This window comes from Epinephelus moara, chromosome 7 (genome assembly GCF_006386435.1).
Source record: "Epinephelus moara isolate mb chromosome 7, YSFRI_EMoa_1.0, whole genome shotgun sequence".
NCBI lineage: Eukaryota > Metazoa > Chordata > Actinopteri > Perciformes > Serranidae > Epinephelus > Epinephelus moara.
Window position 1 is genome coordinate 35,520,627 of NC_065512.1, and position 22,626 is coordinate 35,543,252.

At 39.6% G+C, this 22,626-nt stretch overlaps 1 protein-coding gene across 3 annotated transcripts in view; it reads right to left on the bottom strand.

Moving 5' to 3' along the window:
* Nucleotides 1-34: 34 nt before the first annotated feature.
* LOC126393124 (nck-associated protein 5-like) overlaps nt 35-22,626 on the bottom strand; it is a 114,992-nt gene continuing 92,400 nt past the window's right edge. Inside the window, exons 10-14 of one of the 3 annotated variants that reach the window (XM_050049001.1) lie at nt 22,009-22,123; nt 21,047-21,122; nt 10,136-10,522; nt 5,184-5,279; nt 35-2,837 (exon numbers count right to left, since the gene is read on the bottom strand). In XM_050049001.1, the coding sequence (XP_049904958.1) occupies nt 2,836-2,837; nt 5,184-5,279; nt 10,136-10,522; nt 21,047-21,122; nt 22,009-22,123 (676 nt within the window). In that variant the 3' untranslated portion in view covers nt 35-2,835. Of the gene's footprint in view, nt 2,838-5,183; nt 5,280-10,135; nt 10,523-20,817; nt 20,857-21,046; nt 21,123-22,008; nt 22,124-22,626 lie in introns of those variants that run through there. The other 2 variants (XM_050049002.1, XM_050049003.1) reach the window with 2 other exon arrangements.

Here is a 22,626-nt window from a genome sequence, read left to right on the forward strand (position 1 = left end):
TGATAACTCTAAATTGTCCGTAGGTGTGAATGTGAGTGCGAATGGTTGTTTGTCTCTATGTGTCAGCCCTGCGATAGACTGGCGACCTGTCCAGGGTGTACCCTGCCTCCCGCCCGATGTCAGCTGGGATAGGCTCCAGCCCCCCCCCGCGAACCTCAAGAGGATGAAGATGAATGAATGCCATTACCAGCAGACTGTTGACACTGAAGCAATATATCATCTCTTCATCACAACATTATCGACTAACATTTGAATGAAAATAGTTTATTACAAATATAAATCAACAGTACCTCTTCCACTACATTTAATTCTCTCCAGTGTTATTTTAAGGCAAATTAAAATTATTAAATGTTTTAGTGTTGTTTTCTACACTACATTATGTGTGTCCCCGCACTTTTCCTCTTAACTGTACTTTAACATTACTCCATATCTGTGCCTGCTTATCCTGTTAGGGGTCGCAGGGGGGCTGGAGCCTATCCCAGCTGACATTGGGCAAGAGGCGGGGTACACCCTGGACAGGTCGCCAGACTATCACAGGGCTGACACATAGAGACTCACATTCCCACCTATGGGCAATTTAGAGTCACCAATTAACCTAACCTGCATGTCTTTGGATTGTGGGAGAAGCCCCCCAGCCTAGGTTTGAATCAGGAATCCTCTTGCTGTGAGGCGACAATACTAACCACTGTGCCGCCTTGTACTTTAACATCATTAAATTTTGGCCAGCGGTTAATGCTTTAAACAGTTTGCCTCACAGTCCATCATTGGACAGTGTGAAGAGCCATATTGAGTTTCGGGGCGGTTGAGTATGTTGAGTAAAGTCATGTCTCATACTCAGAAATTCTTGCTAATCTAGTATACATCCATCCATTTCTTGCATTCACAAAATCCCATACTATGCAGTTGGAACTAGGCCCCCAAACAGAATTGAAACTCCAGAACCCATCACATGATGCCATTGGGCCCCCCAAAAAACATTTTCCCATAGACTTACATTGGGAAAGAGGTGTCTGTAAATGTCTGTAAAGATGTCTGTAAATGACACACCAGCCAAAAAGATTTGTTTCACAACCAGGATTTGATCCATTCAGTCCGGTACCATTTTTAAAGTCTAGAACTGCTAGATTAATTTTTTTTTTTTTTTTTTTTACCGTTCAAATTAGCGAAGCACTAAAATTAAGTAGCCAGCTCGGCCGGTAGCATAAGTGGCAGTTGAATGTTTTTGGCCTCATGCACCACTGGGCAACTTCCATAGGAATGAATGGGGCCCCACCTCTAATGCTGTATCCAGTTCTCTTAACACATCCATGGTTAGAATGCATTATATACTTATTTTACATCATACTTAGTATGAATAGTATGTTAGTATGCAATGTCAAACACAGCCTCTGTCTGTCATTGTGTTTTGTTTTGTCCCCTAGTGGCCAAATTTAATTGATGCAATTTTAACCACCAGGTTACAAAAGTTGATAAAATAGTTTACTGTAATGTGTTTCCATGTGTAGATTATAGATGAGTAGACAAATCCTTGTTGGAGTCCACATAGTATTGACAGTCCTTTCTGTACTGTGGCAAATATTTTGGCTGTAAAAATGAAAAGTTTATTCATTTGATTATACTCCTCCATTTCTGCGGTATAGCGGCACTCAGTTAGTTGTACGTGAACATAATTTGTTGGTGACAGGGTTGCAATAACATTGCTGTACCCATTACATGGTGTTGGAGTTGCAATGTGAGAAGTATCTTTTTAAAGACGATAGCTGTGTGCTGCAGTGGAAGATCAATTAAGTCAGTTAGAGTTATGTAGAGCTAATTCTCTGATTAGTTGTGGGGTTTTTTTAGCATTCAGGTTACTGCAACACTGGAAACTGTCTTCCTATTTTTAGTTGTTCTTTTTCTATGCAGTTAGCTTAACTAGCTAACAAGTATGGTTATTACATAGCAGTGTAAAAATGCAGCTGTTGGCCACCAGTGTTAGCTTAAACCAGGCCTACATGCATTAGCTTGTGTTTAACTAAGATAATGATGATAACAGGTAGCCATGAAAGTGCTACAGTAGCTAACCTGATACCAAAAAAAAAAAAAAAAAAATCAGTCACGTGTTCACATTTTAGTATGATTACTTCTATTACAGATTCTTACTCTCAAGTTCTCAAATACAGATGCTTGGTCAGTGATCCTATGCATCAAAATGATGCTCTGGGTATGTCACATGATATATGTCACGTAGTTAAAATAAGTCAGTGGTGACCTTTGGTTTCACATGGAAGACAAACAGCCGTCTCCTGGGTGAAAGTCCCCTTGCTCTTTATACTGCGTCAGTTTCTCAGAGTGTCTAATAGTGATGCATCACAGTTCAATCTCATATAGATGCTTAAGAGTGCCTTGGTGTGTCAACATCAGACGCCGAGGGCCACTGACCAAGCGTCAGTATTTGATGAGTTTGGAGTAAGAACAAGTTGAAAAAAACACACAAAAAAAACAGGAAAATGTAAATGTCTGTTTACCTCCAGTCCTGTGAGACAGCAGAGAAGTACATTTAGAAATTCAATCAGCTGCACACAGCTGATGCCAATGAGCTGCAGACCACCAACATGGCTGCCAGAAGGTTCATTACTACACCTCAAAGGCTACTCAGTATCTCAAACTACACTGAGCACAGGTGGAAGCCCACAATGCCAAGCTCACTTGTTGTCCAGCTCTGAGCGTTTCATCCTGATACAGAGATGCGGTGTCCAAACTGTGGGATTTCGGTATCCTCCATGTGTGTTAGAGTGATAAATTCAACTGATTGCTTGATTCTTTGCTTCAGGTTGACTCAGTCAGCTTCATAAACTCTGAAATGAGAGACATAGAGTAGAGTGAGATTCTGCAGCACAGTGCCATGCAAACATCCAAAATAAAACCTCTGCCATTTCAAGAAATTTAACACGTACTGTTATAAGTTGGTTCTTATGATACAGTATTTATTTATTTCCCCAGAAATGGTTGAATCACATATTACAATACAATTCCTCTATATATGTGCCAATAACCTGCACATACACAACCAAGTTTATTCAAAAGGAAGTCAGCAACTCTTTCTACTGACTGCAGAACACCTTAAATTACAGTTTATGGTGATTTCAATTGTTCAACTGTTGTTGGAAGTAAATTTAACATGTATCATTTTCAGTCATACTGCATGAGCAACTACAGTTTAAATGCAAATAGAAACAGTCAACTTGTGATTTGTTTGTGTTGGGCAGAGATGATATTTAAAGAAACCTGCTGCCCTGCACGTTGATGTAACGTTGCATCACTCTCCCACATACGTCAGCTGTCTGAAGCCCCTTTACCACTGAACAAAAAACCCCACTAACACCCGCTAAAATCTGGCTTTTGTATTTAATGGGAAAGGGCACAATCAGCATTCACATCCAGGACAAATGACTCTGCAGTAGTCGCAGGTATTTACTGGCTCCAGCTTGGATCGGCTTCGACTGGCAATGATGGAAATTTGTGAATGGCATACGCTTGTACAGAATATTACAGTTGTATGAGTGCATTTCTGAGAGTGAAATTGCTTTCATAAAATCATCTGACTCGAAGGGAACACAGAATCTTTATGTGCATTTTGTGTATGCATGTGTGTGTGTGTGTGTGTGTGTGTGTGCAACGAACTTTACTTCTTCAGAGGCCTGTTTGATGGGTAGGACTTGGTTTCAAAATTTAGGTTAGAATAAAGTTTAAATTAGGATAACAGTTGTGGTGAGGCATTTCCCTGTAATGGTTAAAGGACCCATATTGAGAAAAGTCAGTTTTCCATGCCTTAAAAGTAAAAGTAAAAGTATTAGAATACTCAATCCACAGAGAAATGTACACAGTTCGTATTCAGAAACTGTGCCTATAAACAAGCTGTCAGGATTTCTATGACTTTGTGATATCACAACTATACTATATAGACCGTTGGAAATATAAACAGTCTAATGGGTCCTTTCGTATCTCTTGTTGGAATGTTTTGCCCTGTATGTGAATGACACCAGCTGACAGAAAGTAAACATGGACCCAAACTGTTGCCAAGCAGTGTAATTCCACTGAAACGGCCTATAAAGATAGAAGAACAGAGCAAAGGGAGAGAACAGACAGAAGGTGATTACAGGTATGTTCAGGCAGACATGAGAAAAATAATGTGTTTTTTGAACATTAAAGCATGTAAACATGTTCTAGTAGAAACCCAACACACAAGTATGAACATGAATATGGGCATAATATGGGACCTTTAAGGTTAGGGTCAGGGGATGGGGGTACATTTTGTCAATTAGGGTCCTCACAAAGATAGAGGTACAGGGATGTGTGTGTGTTTATGTGTGTGAGATGGGATGGTGCCTCATGTGCGGTCTAAATCCTGTGGCTGGTTTTTAACACACAGGCATGTCTTGCAATCTACGACACACACACACACACACACACACACACACACACGTTGTAAATGCCAACGTTAATGTACTGTAGTAAGATGCAAATGATGTTTGTGTTAGTCATGTGTTTAGTTGCCACCATTAAGCTTGCTTTCTGCTCAGTGAGGGTAGAAATGAGTTTTACAGGGAAGTGTAGCATTTAAAGTGTCCTTTCTAGGCAAATACATTGTTTTTACAATGTGAATAAGTGATTGTTGCACATTTTTCATCTTTACAGCTACCACTTACAGTGTCAGTTTGGGGAGGCAAAATTTGAATATGTCTGACAAGGCTTCAGCAGGCAGATTCTAGATTTATCTTTTCAACTTTCATCACACTTGCCAATATAACCCTTCAGGGTGCAAAAACAATAATACTTATCTTGAGTATCTAACTCTTGAAACAAACTGTGACCCTGTTTGTAGTTCTCAGCAGTCTTTTGACCTCAACAGCTTTCAGTTTCTCATGCGAATTTATATTTTCAAAGGCTGGAGGTCCAAGTTAATCATACAGAAGAGTGTTTATGTTAATTGTACAGGTCACTTTGACGTTCAGAGGTGATATCGTAAAAGATATTTCTGGAGTTTTTTTTATTATCCTAGCAAGAAGGGGCTTCTGTTGCTGGATGATAAAGTTGGAGAATGAAAATGTGTACAACTATAAATACATAAAGATAAGTGGACACAGAATATAACATGGTTTTTGGACAGAAGTGTCTTAAATAAAGCTGTTTACGTGTCTTACAGTTGGCAAGCTGGAGTCTTGTCTGCTCTTTCTGTTGGCTCGGAGTGGCTCTTGTTTTTGATTTGATGTAGGTCAACTTTTTTGGTTCCATTGCACCTGAAAAAAATACAGAATGAAACACATTTCAGAGGTTTTCTCAGCAGTCAGATTTAATTCTCCCTCCTGTCAAGAAGAGTCAAATGTGGAGTTAGGAGAAGAGATTGGCAGGCTGACATCTTCAAAGAGAGCAAGATTATCATTCTGAATTCAAATTGCCAGGAGATCTGAGTGACACTAAAGGAGCAGCAGCTGACATCTTGGATGATGACAAATCTGTAATTCTGACCTTAAAGTGAAAACCACCTCACCAACCTAAAACACTGTGCAAATGAAGCAAGAGTTTATTTCGCCAGATATGGAGTGACAGTTTAAGTTGCTTAAATCAAACAGCCAAAAGTATTCACTGGGTGTCAGAAGAAATGTCCCTCGGGAGATAAACATTTAAAGATGCATTTCACACAACAAAAAAATCAGTCTGATGCAATTTTAGCAATCTGCACTGTCTGTGGGTCCAGAAGGGCTTCAGTGTCAGATCCTATTTTCTCCAAACTAGCCCGACAACTTAGCAAAACATGTAGAATTGATTGTTTGCTAACCATAGCTAGGCACAGCAGGCCTGTCAAGCTTGGGTTTCTCCTCATATTGAAGTGGTGTGCATGTGGCTATAGTATAGACTGTACATAAAGATGGCTGACATGACAGCTCCCCAGAAGTGAAGCCAAATTATCTTGTTTGCTCACTGGTGGCTGGCTGCAGTACAGGTTATAAAGCCCGCTTCCTCAGGCCCTCAGGAAGTGTGCCAAGCTATGAAGCCAATTTTCATGGTGGCCTAACATTTATACTGCAATTTTCAGGGTTAGTCATGTGATACCACTGGGCCCATAGACGCACATTGGCAAAGAAACGTCTATAAATCAGTGGATAATTGTTTTGAGTGCCACAATATCCGCAAAGTGACTCATTCCACTATCAAGGTACATAATACTTTTTTTTCTAAAGATGTTTTCTAATACTTAAGTTCTCAGCTTGTTGCTGTATGTTTAAATTGGTTTTAGGGAGTTATTTGTTGCTATAAAAATGAGGTTTGACATCATAACTGACAGCTACAGTATATGATCCTGTAGCTCTAACAAGAGTGATATACATCTTAAGAATTTGTAAGGTTGTGTCTTTGTATTCAGTCATTCCTAAACCAAAAAAAGAGAGGAAAAAGTACAAGGAATTAGGAGTTTTTATCTGCCCTATGTAATATGCAGACGTTTGCATGTCTGACAAACTAGCTTAGTATATAAAGTAGGTGCCATGCATTACTTACAAGGCAAGGAATCACATGGCAGTTTAGGCTAACACTAACAGCTCTTTCTTAGATTTGGTTTAAGTCATACTTAAGCAACCCCAACCAGACAAGATATTAATTGGTTAGTCCTCACCCTACAAGCTTTTTCTCTAGCATCGTTAAAAGTGAGACATACTGTAGTTACTATTTGAAAATATGAAAAATAAATTATTTATATCTTAAGCAACTTTGACAGCCTTCTTTATTGTTCTATTCTTTATGTTATTTATAATCAGCTGGTGATAGTGCTGATTTTTGTTTCTGGGGCATGTAGCTCCAGCCTATAAGTATATTAGTAAGATATCACATATGTAGCCATTAAGTGCATATTTAAGACAGTCAACAGGAGACGGTGTTTAGAAAATACTTTTGGAGCTAATGTCACTTTAATCAGCTAGCTAGAACTCATTAAACCTGCCAGTGTCACTTTTGGCCGCTAATAATTGTGAAGCTCCAATAGTCTTAAAAAAAAATGTCCAATTGAACTGAAAGGCCATTTGTATAACAGCACAATATCCTGAAAACAATTGCGCACATGGCAAATTATTATGCATGATGCTGTCATTGTGAGGCAAATTGTGATTTGTGATATTGGGCTTTATAAATAAAATTGATTGATTGATTGATTGATGGATGAAATGAACCAAAGTACGGACAGGAGGTGCCAGCCAGCTTCATCTTCATGTCTAACGTTGAGCATGATGAGCCATGACCCTAACCAGTCACACTCCTCATGTTTATATTTGGGATAACTGATTGTAGGACAAATGGGCTTTTGGTCCAGTGGTACATACTGTATTTCGAACCACTGGAGCTTTGGAATTATGAGCTGTTGGAAGTACCATTATTTTTGATCCTGCAAAATTGATCGTTGACAGGGTAGAGAAGCAGCGGTTTCCATTCTCAAGCTTTCCAGGCTGTAAAGTTTTAAAGATTCTGATTTTTTTTTTTTTTAGTTTGTTTGTTTTATTGCAGCCACAACATGGCTCATGATGAATTGTGCTGTATATATGCACTTACGCATATATATACACTTCTAAGTAAGATCTGAATGGGAACAGATTGCAAATCAATTTCAAATCATAAAGTCAATGAAGTGAGACACAGCTACTTTAACTGAGCACCAACTTATTTAGTGTACGCATGTTCATCCCACTATCATAGTCCTTCTGAAACTGTGCAAATGAAAATACATATTATGTGTGTGGTGGAGAACCCTTGGGGCTTCAATCTGAAAACATGACTCATTAAGAACCACCCATACGCAAAATACATCTTTCCTCTTGACAGTGAAAATGAGTGTTTCTTTGGCAAATGCTGTGTGATTAGCATACTGAGCAGGCCATGTCTATACTGCGTCCTCCTGCATGAAAGCTATCAGCGTAGTCATGAAGGCGCTGGCTATTGTAATGACACACCAAGATCACTGCTGCTTTCAGTAGTCTATTTTGTGTAGATATATATAGAAATGTGCTCCTTCAATTTCACTAACACACTTTAAACTGAAGCAGAAAACATGGCAGGAGAGGATCTTGCATTTCTTCATGTAAGAATGCAGCTTTAGTATCTCTTTGATGTACTTCTTACTGTGGATAAATAGTAAATTACCCAAATACAACTTTTATTTTATATGTCATTTTTTTAAAAGGACAGTGACAGATGGCTGACAGATTCCCCACGTGTTCTATAGCTTATACAGTGCAATTTGTTATATGAAAAAATGTCTATAAAAATTACTTTTTTATCCTAATTTTTAATTTTGATTGATGAGCTGAGTTTTGAGTTTAGTGGAAAAGCTTTGCATTCACAGGGTTAGTAAACTCCACCTCCAGAGTTGTTTAGAAGCAGCACAGAGGCACCTACAGTAGTAAAGCATTAAAGGGTGAATCAATTTTATGATGTCATATTGATTTCAGCTCATTGTCAAATATCAATCCTTGTCTAGTAACTTCTGTCCTCATCCAACATGATGCAGGTCCTTACCAACCAACAGCCACACAACAATATTGTAAAATGTTACAATATCGCTGGAACCATGTAAATTGGAAACATTTTCTTTAAAAACTATCTAACATGGTGACAAATGTATCTTGTGTAGCCTATACTATGTATCTGGATCAGACTACAAAACTGCCATTTTGACCCTACAACCTAAAATAACATTTATCAGAGAGGAACAGGCAGCCTTACAAGGTCATAGATACAGTTGGTATTTATGGTAGCTCACACAATATGTCACATCCTTTTAAGCCGGGGGGAAAACAAAGCATTCGCTACCTTGCTGAAGAATTTTTGAGTGTCTTTCTGCATGTCAAATAAACTAAACTAAAAATTCAGCGTTAAAGGGTATTTTTCAAACTGGACCCTAATTTCATCTTTTGAAATTGTTATAATATTGAGCGAGAACAGCAGCCAGGTTGCAATGTAAAACACTCAGGGCATGTTCACATTGTCAATTTACGTCCAGTAAAGTGCTTGTTTTTGCCAATGACGTGCACATCGTTAGAAGTCTGATAAAATTATCAGAAGGATTCCTACAGAGATAGACCTTAATGTTAAAGAGTAAGATCCTTGTTTAACCACAAACAGTCTCGAAATTGTTATCATCAAACCCGCCAAACTCAAACTAAGTACTTTTATCATCCTAAAATGCACTTGATTCAAAGTCAACAGAAACAAAGTAAAACTCACAGTAACCATCTTGGTTTGTCTTTTCCAGTGTTTTAACAATGACTGACTAGTTGGTTGAAATAAACCTTTAATTCACCTGCAAGATGTAAAAATATGCTGCCTCTACATGCTCTGAAATGACTGTATATTTAAACAGAGTTGGTGGGTTTGGTGATGGCGATTTTGGGGCTGTTTATGTTTAAGCAAAAAGGACCTAGCCAGTGGTAAAAAGGTTTTGCACCTCAAAGGACCTGTAGTTCTTGAGGTTTCAAATCCCTGCATGATAACAATATAGCACATCATCAAAACACAGGCTAATGGCGTTGAGTAATGTTAGTATTGATTTACTGTCTCAAAACGTGCATGGAATTCACTAAAACATGCAAGTCTTTTCATCATAGTGTTAATGGCTGTAGGATACTGATATTATGGTAAATTTAATTAATCACATTTATAGTAAATGTAATAGTGGCTCTCATGTGAGCTCAAAAACCAAGCTTTCCCATTATTCATAGGCTGAGGGAAAGGACTGTTTTCCCCATCGCCAACTCTGCCCTCGCCACGCCCCCTAACAATGACTAGTAACAGACCACATCTATGTTACAGTAGGGGTGCTAATTACACAAACTCATAAAGAGGTGGTATTATTCACGTTGAAACAAGCAATTTACAACACGTTTGTGCAGTTAAGAGTTTGTTGAATCTAACTTGGAATACTACAAGCAAACCTCAGAAAAATAAGAAAGTCCTGTTCTTCAGAACTGGCTAGACTAATTCAGGCTAACAATTTAGAATCAATAATAATAATAGGCCCACAGCACTTAATGGAGAAAACACTTTGAGCATCGTCTTTACTTCAGTCCACACATCATGATTCTTGCTGGAAAAATCTTTGGCTTTACCGTACCTGGTGGTGGTCTGGGTAGCCTGCTCTGGGTATCACACAAACTGGCAGAGGTCACAATGGGTTCAGACTGGGGTTGGATGGGCTGGAGGAAGGCCACAGTGGGGAAAGGCACTGACTGGATATGGGTCATGGAGGAGTCGGAGAGGGAGTTTGGCACCCCTGAATGGCTGCTGTCCTTAAAGCTGGAGGGTATCCTCCACCGGGGTAATGGGGAAGGAGACACATCCTCACTGGAGGAACCAGGGACACTGGGAGGACTGAGGGACTGTTCTGGGGTTGATGAGGATTTGGGGAGAAGGTGCAGGATAGAGGAGAAGAAGGAACAGGATTCAGGAAGGGGGATGGTCCCAATTCCACTGTCCAACGTTCGCATCTTGCAGCCGGAGCCTGCGGCACAAGGAGAACAGTTGAAGTGGCTCAGGGTCCCGGGAAAGAGAGGGAGAACAACAGGAATGAAACAACAGGGTAACCATGGTTGAAGTGGCACTGAAGAAACCTTTAAAATATATCTGCACTAACATAATAATTGACTATTGTTCATCATATTATCTGGGCTGTAATTCTGCACCAGTATTTGAAGGAAAGTCTGTGTAAAGCTGTTCCACATGGAGAATAAACTGTTCTTTATTCTGAAGTGCTTGAAATGATAACTGAAGATTTGAATCAGTGAAAGAGCTATCAGTATTGAATGAGGGCAGCTTTACCAATCAATAATAATGGATTGTCTCTGCAGTGTCATATGATTGTTTCCCTTATGCCTCCTTGTTATTCCTGCCACATCATTCTGACTGTTTGAGCACTAAGCAGCTGATTCTAGTGTCGTGTTTTGGTCATTTCAAAGCAGACATGCAACAGATGGTTAGTCTGTTTTTTTTTTTTTCACTCACACTTGGCTCCATGGTTTCCTCTTTAAAGCCAAGTTGAAAAATGGTGGTTCAGTACAATCTAATTACACATAAGTGTGAGACTGGGTAATGACTTTGCTAATTACACCATATGTAGCCCTGCCACAGAGAATGACTCGGCCAATGCAAATCAAGCTCACTTTAACCACTGCTTTTTAATGGGTGCGACTACTGGCATGCATTGATCACACTGTGAATATGAAATGCACAGAATGGGACATGAAATGAAACTTCAATACACTTCAAATATGTGTATTTTATGTGGAACATATCAAGCACCACTGACAAACACACATGTTGTATGTGATGTTTCTCATCTTTGAGATGAAAGATGCAGAATTTGCATTGTTCAATCAAAAGTCTGACATTGCCCCTCCAGAATTACACATTATTGTGAGAGCTTACATTTCGAATATGTGGCGTTTGTATCATTTGCATTGCTGTTCAGCTCTCAGAGTCTTCTAGACTTCAAAACAAAAAGTAGAAATCTAAAACAAAACAAGATGTGTCACAGTAGTCATCCGTCCAGTGTGCACAAAATCCAAATAAGAAAAGATATCCTCTAGCTGTTGTCATGCAGGCTCATGTTTTAATATGTACCCCGTGGCAGGAACCTGCAGGCAATCTCACGCTGGAGCAAAGGCAACAGCTGCTCCCCCTTTATTAATTAAGGCGCACACACATGAGACTTTACATCCCTCTTCTGGGTTTCTACAAGCTCATTTTTCTTCACTTTTTTCTTGTTTCATTTTTAAGCTAGAGTGCTCAAATTAATTTAGTTTTTTTCAAAGTTGTCACATTACAGGAAAATGTGACAAGCATGTGGCGATGCAGCCTTATTAGGCTATGAAAACACAGACACATACAGTACAGGACCATAGGACCAGTTTTATGTGTAATGTTTTTCAGTTGTAAAATCAACTAACATCATGTAACAAATGTGTTACAAATGTCAGCATATGAAGCTTTGAGAAAATCTCACTAGCTCAGAAAAGCTGTATTTAGAGCTTGAGTTGGGGACACATCCTAGCAAACACCCTTTATAGTTAAATGATGACTGCAGGTTCCATGTATTAAAAATTTAAGCACCGCTTGAGATGAAAATGGTTATTTTGACCCAGCTGAAAACAAGAAGAAAAAAAAAAGAATTGAGAAGACATAGAACAGAGACTTTATTGATTAGTTTGGTCTTTAGTTGGAAGTTAACAAGAACCGGTGTGACACAGTCTTTCCTGGGAAGGCAGACTCACAGAGGCTCAGAATTGATTAGCTTCAAAAAGCCTTTAAGATAGGCGGTGAGGTTGTTGTCCTCCTCACATCCCCTCTCTGTTGTACCAAGTTTAATAAATAACTGCTCCATGTCACAAGACAACACTGCAGTAATAATCTTCTGATTTCATTTAAAAAACACATACTATGTGTAAAATGTAATGATGCTAATAATAATAAAATAAGACAAATAAAAATAATAACTATAAAAGCACTCAGAGAGTGCAGACCTCCGCCAAGTAGGTGATATTCCCTCCCCCTCTGCATCAGATTTTGTAGCCTGCATCACAATTAGTTTATTTGCATTACTATCATTATTAGGTTATATATGCCTTCACCATGGAGACACTGTGGTGTATTTATTTCATTTTTATTTTGTACCAACACAGAATATAAAATGTTTTTTGTATTTTTCACTTTCTTTTTTTCCAAGCAAGAACATTAATTTCAACTTTAGAATTACAACAATATTTAGCAAGTAGAACAAGACGTGCTTTCCCGCCACCAGATGGCGCTATTTTCACCGTCTTTTTAGAAATTGGAATTGCTGCTGAGGCTGTCAGACGATATACTTTATTTATTATTTTATCCACTCATCAAAATCCGTTCATAACGTTTTGAGTTATTTTGCAGACAAACAGACAGATAAACAAACAGACAAACAGACCAATGCCAGCGAAAACATAACCTTCTTGGCGGAGGTAATAATATGTTGTACTTGTAGGATTATGTTGTTTATTAAATAGACTAAGGGTAGTTAAGCGAAGTCGTGTGTGCATAAATTGAAGGAATCCATGTTCTCATCTTCACTTAAAGGGCATCTTGTTAGTAGGGGTGTAACGATCCATCAATCTGGATCGATATATCGATTTAATGATCAACGATCCAATCACATCGATGCAAAGTGAAAACATCGATCCATACCGTCATCTTTAGCATAGGCTTTTATTTTGAAAGTCTGTGTCACTATCAAACAGCAGCAGGCAGATGGCAAGCAGCAAAGAGAAAGACGATGAGCATAAAGTTATTTACTCGGGAATAAATCAGCAAAGCAAAATATTTTGGATTTTGGAGAAAATACAGGATAAGAGACAAAGCACATGGCATATCTAAACAATGACATTACGAGATAAAACACGATGTAACATTACCTGCCTTGAGGAGAAGCTCACTCCGCTAGCTTCTTGCTTTAGCAACATTAGCTGCTCTGTTTTAACAACATTCGGCTGAAAAACCGTGCATGCAGGCTGAAATTCAACCGAGGTGTTCTGTCAGGAGATGCAGTGACTTTAACCACCGGTGAGTAAGAAAAATAATAACACTGCATGTAATCTGTTAAGCTATGAAAAGAGGAAAATGTCCGCCAGCCGCTAGGCTAAATTATGTAATGTAAACATGCTTAAGCTAATGATGGGTGATTAGCAAAAACAGTTGTTTTGTCCATGAACCCTGACAATTATTACTGAGCTGAATGTTGTATTTTGTTGAATGATCTTGGAGAAGTTTGAAGTTTTTAAGACAGATATTCCTTAAGTTTCATGAAAAAGATGATGGTTTGGGTTAAAATGAAAAGATTTCTTCCAGAAAGGGCTCTCTGACAGAAAGCTCTGATGGTTAACTTATCCCATTTGCTTTTTTATTTGTGTCAGTGGAGTCAGTTTAAAGTGAACTTTTCTGTACTTATTATTCATCCATCCATCCATCCATTTTCATCCGCTTATCCGGGGTCGCGCCACAGGGGCAGCAGGCCGAGCAAAGCACCCCAGACATCCCTCTCCCTGGCAATGCTTTCCAGCTCCTCCTGGGGGACCCCAAAGCACTCCCAGGCCAGACGAGATATGTAATCCCTCCAGCGTGCTCTGGGTCTGCCCCGGGGCCTCCTACCAGTGGGACGTGCCCGGGACTCCTCCAGTGGGGGGCGCCCAGGAGGCATCCTAGTCAGATGCCCGAACCACCTCAACTGACCCCTTTCGACACGAAGGTGCAGCGGCTCTACTCCGAGCTCTCTCCGGATGTCCGAGCTCCTCACCCTATCTCTAAGGCTGAGCCCAGCCACCCCACGGAGGAAACTCATTTCCACCGCTTGTATCCGCAATCTCATTCTTTCGGTCACTACCCAGAGTTCATGACCATAGGTGAGGGTTGGGACGTAGATGGACCAGTAAATCGAAAGCTTTGCTTTCCTGGCTCAGCTCCCTCTTCACCACGACGGACCGGCGCAGCGCCCGCATCACTGCAGAAGCCGTACCGACCCGTTGATCCATCTCACGCTCCATTCTACCCTCACTCTGAGAATCGCTACCTTAACGTGGTGGAGGGGTTTGAGTGTCCCTGTGAATCTGGGAGCTGTTTTGTCCGGGGCTAATAGCCCCTGGTAGGGTCTCCCAAGTCAAAGTGGGCCTGGGGGAGAGACCAGACTAAGAGTGATTCAAAGACCTCGATGAAACAGACTTTTCAGGAGCAGAGTACACGAGTACCTCAGTATGGGGATACCGGGGCCTCCTCCTGGGCCAGACCCGGGGGGAGCTCACCAGCAAGCATCTGGTGGCTGGGCCTTAGGCCATGGGGCCTGGTCGGGCTCAGCCCGAAGAGACAACATGGAGCCGTCGCCCTGTGGGCCCACCAACCGCAGGGACAGAAATTGGGGTTGGGTGCATTGTGTGCTGGGCGGCAGGCAGGGGCGGGGCCCCTGGCATACTAATCCCTGGCGTTGCAGACGGGCCCTACTTATTATTTATGTGTTGTTTATGTGTTTTATGGCCAAAAGTAAAAAAGAAAGGGGTGGCAGCGTCTTTTGCAACAGACTGTGTTAAATGGGCATTTAGGCTAATATTGCCCAATATTGATCGCAGACCCCTGAATCGTATCAAATCAAAATCGTATCGTTGCAGACTTGATAATATTGGAAAATATCATATTGTTGTCGAAAGAATCGATACAATATGGTATTGTGATGAAACTGGTGATTTACACCCCTTCTTGTTAGTGAATATCAGGTTGCAGTGCAAAACAAAAGCAAAATCCTTTATTTCAGTGAAAGAGTGTTAAAAGTAGGGCTGTAAAGAAATAATTTTTTAATTGCAATTAATCGCAGTGTTTGAACAGTTAATCATGATAAATCACATTTTTTTAACCACATTTAAAATTCCATTATTTTGCATTTCCAAACAATTTTGAAGTCCATATTTACAAGGAGAAGCAAACATAATTTTTATTTTTATCTATTTATTTTTAGTGTATTGGTTGGGAATTTACTTTATGATCTTGACTTTTAGGTGTATTTCTTTCAAATCAGTGCTGCACTGCTACAACAGTGTGGTCTTTAAACCATGACTTAGAGGTAAGAGACAACTTCAAAGTGCTTATTATGTCAAATTCAGTGTTTTTTTTGTGTTGTTAATTGTTATTTTCTTTTGAAATGATTAAACAGTTCCACACTGAGAAAGTGCAGTAACTCACCCACTGACGTCCAATAATCTCCGCTTAATGTGACAACATTTGCACTTTTTCAGGAGTTCCAGTTTAGTTGCTTTCTCTGATTCATACAGGTCCTGTGTGCATGAAACTATTGTTCCCTCGATGGTAAAGTTTATGACTGGTCACATGTCAACCTGAGGACGTCCCCTTAATACACATTATACAACAGTTAGTTCCGGCCCTGCAATCTGATTGGTCGAGAGACAGTAAAACCGTGACGATATTGGAGAACAACATCACGGTTATTTCACTGTGTATGTATCACTCCGCCTCACAGCTGATTGCAATCAACAATCAAATCAAAACTGACGGTTAGTGTCAGTTAGGTCAGCAGTTGCGTTGTAGGCTAATTAATTCATCCACTGTCAAACAGCCAAAAATATGGATTTATTTCCTAAAATAAGTTTTGAATTGAACTATGAATGGTCATCAGAGGAAGATGAGGGAGAGGAGAAGCTGAATCCATCTGAGCACACATCCAGGTTTGTCAGTGTTTCATCAGCGGAGCTCAATGACTTGGAGAAAAGCAACATACTGTCAGATCAGAAGGCAGAGTCGGCTGTGCCTGTGAAGCGACAGTCCACCATGCAGTCACCAGAGACTTATTTCACCGGCTGCACAATTAATGGAAACGTGCAGATAAATGTGTATAAAGAGTAAGTGCCTGGCGCACCATGTCTGCGTTACATAGCAACGGTGACAGCGGAGTCCTGAGGGAACTATTTTTGTTGGCGGAAGACAAATAAATAAGCAAGGCTGATTAAGAAATGTTGAAAAATGAGGACAAAATAGATAATTTAAGCATTTTAACTGTTGAACTGTTGTATAAAAGCAATATCACACGAGAGGGAGTGATGTTGTACTGTGATATCGTCACGGCTGTAATTGTCTTCGGCACTCGGCCTGCGGCCTTGTGCCTATGACCGAATCACAGCCGTGACGATATCACAGTACAACATCACTCCCTCTCGTGTGATATTGCTTAAATATACTTGTGCAATGCTGTGTCTGATCTGCAGTTACACCTCCAAAGCTAGTCAGCAGTCAAGTTTCTGTGTGCTGTTATTTGATTGATTCAAAACACACTTAAAACACACATTAAACATGGCTTCATAGAGACACTTTCAAACACAGTTATACAAATCGGCTTTGTTAGAATGAATGAAGAATGATTCACATACAAAACACTTCTTCTTTTGCTGTCTTTTGCTGGACAGATTTTCCCCACAAATACAACAAACTAATATCATTAGCAAAAGCCTATGGCATTTTACATTGTATAAATTAGCCTAGCAACTAGACAAAGTTCTTCTCATCGATTCCTGGAGCTACACCCACATTTCCCATCATGCCTTGTGCTGGACTGAGTAGTTTGTAATTTGCAGCTAGGTTTGCTGTTTTATGTTCCAAAACACAAATGTCACTTTTTGTTAGTGTTTATATGTGTTCAATGTGTCTGTTCTTTTATAACATGGTAGTTTATGCTGTGTTTATTTTATAATTTACACCATTAGTGAGTTGGGTGTACACTTTAACAGTCCAGCTGTAGTTTCTTTTACAGGTATTAAATTGAAATTATTGTGTCCAATGTACAGAATGTGGTACTAACACAAAAACATTACACTACATTATATACAGGATTCTGTTTACTCCTTACTCACCAATGGAGCCACCTGGAGAACTTGAAAATTACATAAGCCACTCAAAAGCCCATATTTTCATCACCATGACAGTGGTAACTTGACTTGACTAAGTGAGGTTACAATGATGGGACAAAACAGTAGCACGCGGTTAATGCTACTAGAAAAAATTAATGCCTTATGCTCGGACCTTAATCACATCACAATTAATGCGTTAATGCTGACAGCCCTTGCAAAAAGTAAACAAGGTGGACATGTTTCTAAATACAAGCTGGACAGAAACCTACAATATGTATTAATTTTTTAAGGACAAAGGAACAAAGAAAGCCAAACAAACAGGACAAAAGAGGGAGAATATGTAAAGCTTTCATCTCTGTTTTGTGGTATGACAACACACCCCTCCTTAAAGTCCACCTGAAAACATGAATTTCACACCTATTTGTTGTGGGGAAAAAAAAGTTAGAGTGACCAAGCTACAAGAGATGGCTCCTTATTCTCTAACCCTCTTACTGGGTGGGCAGCATATGTGCTGATTGACAGCTGAGCTGGTGAGAGCACCGAGGCTTAATGTAAACAAACTTGTGCTAGTTAAAGCTTATGACATGGACTGACAGCTCTTGCTAGCTGTGGTGTGAATAAAGATACATCATTAAGCATCCAAACATTTCCTGATAGTTTTTTAAGCTGATCAACGTGCTGACTAGCTCAACCAATGGCCTGTCTGATATTAGCACTTTATTTTGCCGGCTCATTCGGTGAGTCATGGTCCAAAACAACATTTGCATCAATGCTTTTAGTAGATGGAAAGGAGACATTCCGGCTTTTCTCATGCACTGTTCGTATGTTAACCTACGAAAAGTAATGCACCACAAAATGCAACACAACTTGTATATAACATACAGCTACAGCCAAAGATCCACACATGTAGTTTCTCAGTATAGTGTAAAAATACATTATTTTACTGTTGGTTGAACTGTACTTATTTTTGTATTCTGTATTTTTGTTTTTAACCCTAACCCTTGTGTCGCCTTAGTTTCAAGGATCAGATTGAAAACTGCTCTGTCAACTTTACATGAGGCCCAACAACTTTATGCCAACTCTGGATGGTGTAATTCAGCTCACAGCTGAAGGCAAAGTTAATTCACTCAGCAGTGGCTTGGATGAGCGTGCTTAGCTGGTGCAGTGCTGAAATTTTAATGAGGTGATTAACCCCTGAGGGCAGGCGTCTGCCCATATCCAACACGCTTGATATTTGCAGCGCCTTGCTGATGGTGTCACTCTGGCCAATGAAATTTAAGCGGGGTCTGTCACCACCCTCTACCCGAGCAATGTGGAGAGTTTTATCTGCTGCTATTTTTAATTTTGTAAGCCACTGCAATGAAATAAGGACCAAATAAAGTTTTATTTCCTGTTTAATTTCGCCCTCTGTCTTTTTTTTTTTTTTTGACTCATTTGCCATATCTAGTTTCAGTTATGGAAACAAGCATGTGTATGGGTTGGAGTGAGCGAGAGATATAACATCTGCAACAAATTGTCATTGAGTGGTCTGTCAACCCAAGCCAAATGGACCTCAAGTGTTTTGACATGTTTGGGATTCTTTCTGGTACAAAGTTTTGGGCAAAATCCAAAACAGACAGGCGGAAAACCTACCCAATCCTGATGTTCATTAATTAATTTTCAAAACATGAGACACAATTCAAATGCACCCAAGGTTAATTGTAACCCATCCAAAAGGGATCCAAGGGCAGTCGATCTCTATCTGAAGAGCCCTGATCATTAGATCCAAAAAATTGTTGAAACAAGCAGACCCTAATTTCTCAACATATTCTGTAATTTACATTGTAGAAAAAAAAAGGAAGGAAATTTTTTTTTTTTTTTTTTTTTAAACCGATGGATTTCCAGATTGAGCAGACCCTAGCCTGGAGAAAACACCAGTACTGGCAGCAGGATGATACAGGCTCTGTTTTTTTCTTTTTTTTTTTTGGTTGGCATTGCTGTTCCTCACTTTCATCAGTATAAGCCCTTTGCATTTCTTTGGATGTAGTAGAGGACCTAAAATGTATTCAAGCTATTTACTCTGTATGTGTTTGTTATTACCTCTGCTAGGGAGGTTATGTTTTCAGTTTGGTTCAGTTACAGAAAAAGTAACCACGTTTTTTATGAAACTTGGTGGAAGACTGTAGCATGGGTCAAGAAAGAAAACATAACATTTTGGAGTGGATCAGAATCACAGGGCAGATATACAAATTATTTTGCACTTTCATAAACAATGAGAGATAGGTCATCTGGCCCCTTGGAGGTCTGCACTCTGTGAGTGTCCTTCTAGTTTCATAATGTGATGGAATAATGTGTTTTTCCATTGTATTGTCTAAAAAGGGAACAAGGTGTAAATTACATGTTTTTCCATCTAAGAACCCCATGAGGTCAAAACCAGTTTGCGTTTAAACCAATATGCCTGAATCTTTTATCTCTCCATTCACCTAAAAAGAATTTTCTGGCTAACTTAATGGTTAAGAAGCAATTTACCCCAAAGCATGAGGAAATTAAAAGAAAGAAGCTCGAAGAAGCTCAGGAGAGCCAGACTGCATGAGCTAAACTAACTATCATGTACGCTACAAGTAAGCCTTCTATACAATCTAAGGTCGGCTGTGAAGGCCTGTGGAGTGTGTTGCATATTACCAAACACCTGCTGTAATGCTGCACTATATAAAACATACTATACAGAAAAATGAGTGTAGTTGACAAGTGTCAGTCTTATGGCTCTCATTAAATGAGCTCTTTACTAATGATCCCATTCATACTAAAAAAATGCTTCTAAAGCTTAGCTTGTTAAATTGTTCTACCCCGAAATCTGTAGCAGCAGTACTGTTTGTCCATCTTTTTCAATTTAGTTAATAGATATATATGTATACTGTAAAGTTTGTAAACTTTGACTTAAATTTCAAGATGTAGCACTGTACAAAAGATAATCCCATCCTTACTACACCTCAAAATCACCAGCTCTAAAGTAACAATCCAGTCGATCTTCCTTCACACCAGTTTCTTTTAGGCCAGGCCAAAAGGGAGCTTAGGCCCCCACAAGGATGAATAGGTTCATCCCGACTGGATGAGCCTGCGCATGCAAATTTTCAGTGCATGGAGCTGTGAAGATGAGCGGTCAAAGCCATATACAATATCCCCATCAAAGGGCAAAGTCGGCGTGAAATATAACCGTGGTGAAATGGTTTCTGCTTGCCTCAGTTCAAACTGCCACCCGAAACAATAAACAAATGCAAATATAGAACAAATAAAATGAACATAAATATGGAAGAAAAAGCACACACTGAAAAAATTCAGCGTTTTGCATGTTTGTTTGACTGCTTATAGCATATTCATCATGTTTATAACTTACACATATTTGTCATATTTGGTCTTCACTTCTTCCTGCAGACTGTAAAATGGTAAGCACAGATAAAACCTTGAGGCTAGCATGCTAAAATTGGCACAGCTAACATTCCCATAAAGTTAGCTACATCTTGTTTTTCAGGTACCAAGATTTTCAACGAGGGGTCTATTACTAATTGCAGTGAATGTAAGTAATTATGGACAGTTCTACACAACAGAGAATAGAAAAATCTGACCTATTACAGCATCCTGGTTGGGGCTCTTCACTGTGGATCCATTTTCACCATCAGGTCTCAGGTTCATCATCTGCATCTTTGTGTTTTTGTAGAAGGACAAAAAAGAGGTTACCTACATATTCTTCCACACTTCTGCATATACATTGTAGGTAGTAATCCCTGTATGGCACTAGCTAACAATGAACACTTTGACCTTGACAGTGTCAGATTCATAAAGTGACAAAGTAATGAATTACTGAATCTCTCAATTGACAACATGCTATCAACATTCCTTCTTTTGACCAATGCATGGCACTGTATTTGCTCGACATCGTCTTCTACAAGCTGTCCTCTGTGGAGACATTTATGGACACAGTTTTACAAATTTTGAACTCAAACTAATAATCAAATATTCAAACTACAACACAGTGTGTCTGACTCTTCAAAACTTGATGGGTTCACTTGTTAAATTATTGATAGATTCTTTGGATGAATAAATTGGGCTCCAATGGTGAAATTATGGACACAGTGATAAATTTAAAGGTCTTAAAATAAGGTTTGGTAATAAAGGCCGAATGATGAAACTGTGTGTAAGAGGGTTTGAGGGACAGTTGGTGGAATCAGCCTGAAGTACATCTCACTTGTTAAGACAGTCATGTAGTATTTTTGCTGTTTTAATTTGCTCCCACTGTATTTAAAAAAAGAAACCATTTAAGTACAATTCATTTTTTTGTTTGTTTGTTTTTTTGTCTTTTGTTGCCTTTATTAGTCCAGCTGAAGATCAGTCTTTTGTTGTCTTTGTTTTAATCATATCTTTCTGGTGCACTTACGGTAATGTTATTTTACTTTAACAACCATACTTTACATAAAAATGGGCTTGGTATACACTTCTATCTACAAAGACATCTTTGTGATTAGAACTGAAACTGGCAGCATACCAATAAAATAACTGCCCTTTTGTAATAGGTAATGATTTAATCTACCTTCGGGTCCCCGATGATGTCAGTATGTCCTTGTATCTCATTCAGGGACATTCCTGGGCAGGGCATTGAGATGCATGCCCTCACTGCATCATGAGACTCTCTTCTCCCTACAGAGCTAAAAGAAAACAGTCAACAGATCACTACACACTGAGATCCTCTGATATTGACTCAACATGCCCAGGGTGATTCAGCTGATAAATTACTTTATATCTCTTGAAACCTGTGTATGAAATATGTCTCAAATGGTCTCAGGGCTAGGGAGACTGACAGATGTGTCTAGGAACACTTGATAAAAATGACTGAAGTCATCTGAGGCAATAAACTACTGCACTGGTAATAAGCTATAAAGAACTGTGTTTGAACAAACATTAAAGGTTTAGGCCTCTAGTTTCACAGACCGGGCGAGGTGGAGGCGCAGCGCACCTGTGCTTCACCAACTGGGTGTGGCCAGGCGGATTTTGCAAGTTTGGCACACCGTGCGCGCTGGAGCAGCTACTCCTCTTTCCCACCTCCATCCCTCCTACCTACGCAAGTCGGAAAGAGGGAGGAGAGAAGGCGTGGAGTGGGTTTTACACACATCACACCAATCAAATGAGCCCCTCTCCTCGCCCTTAAATG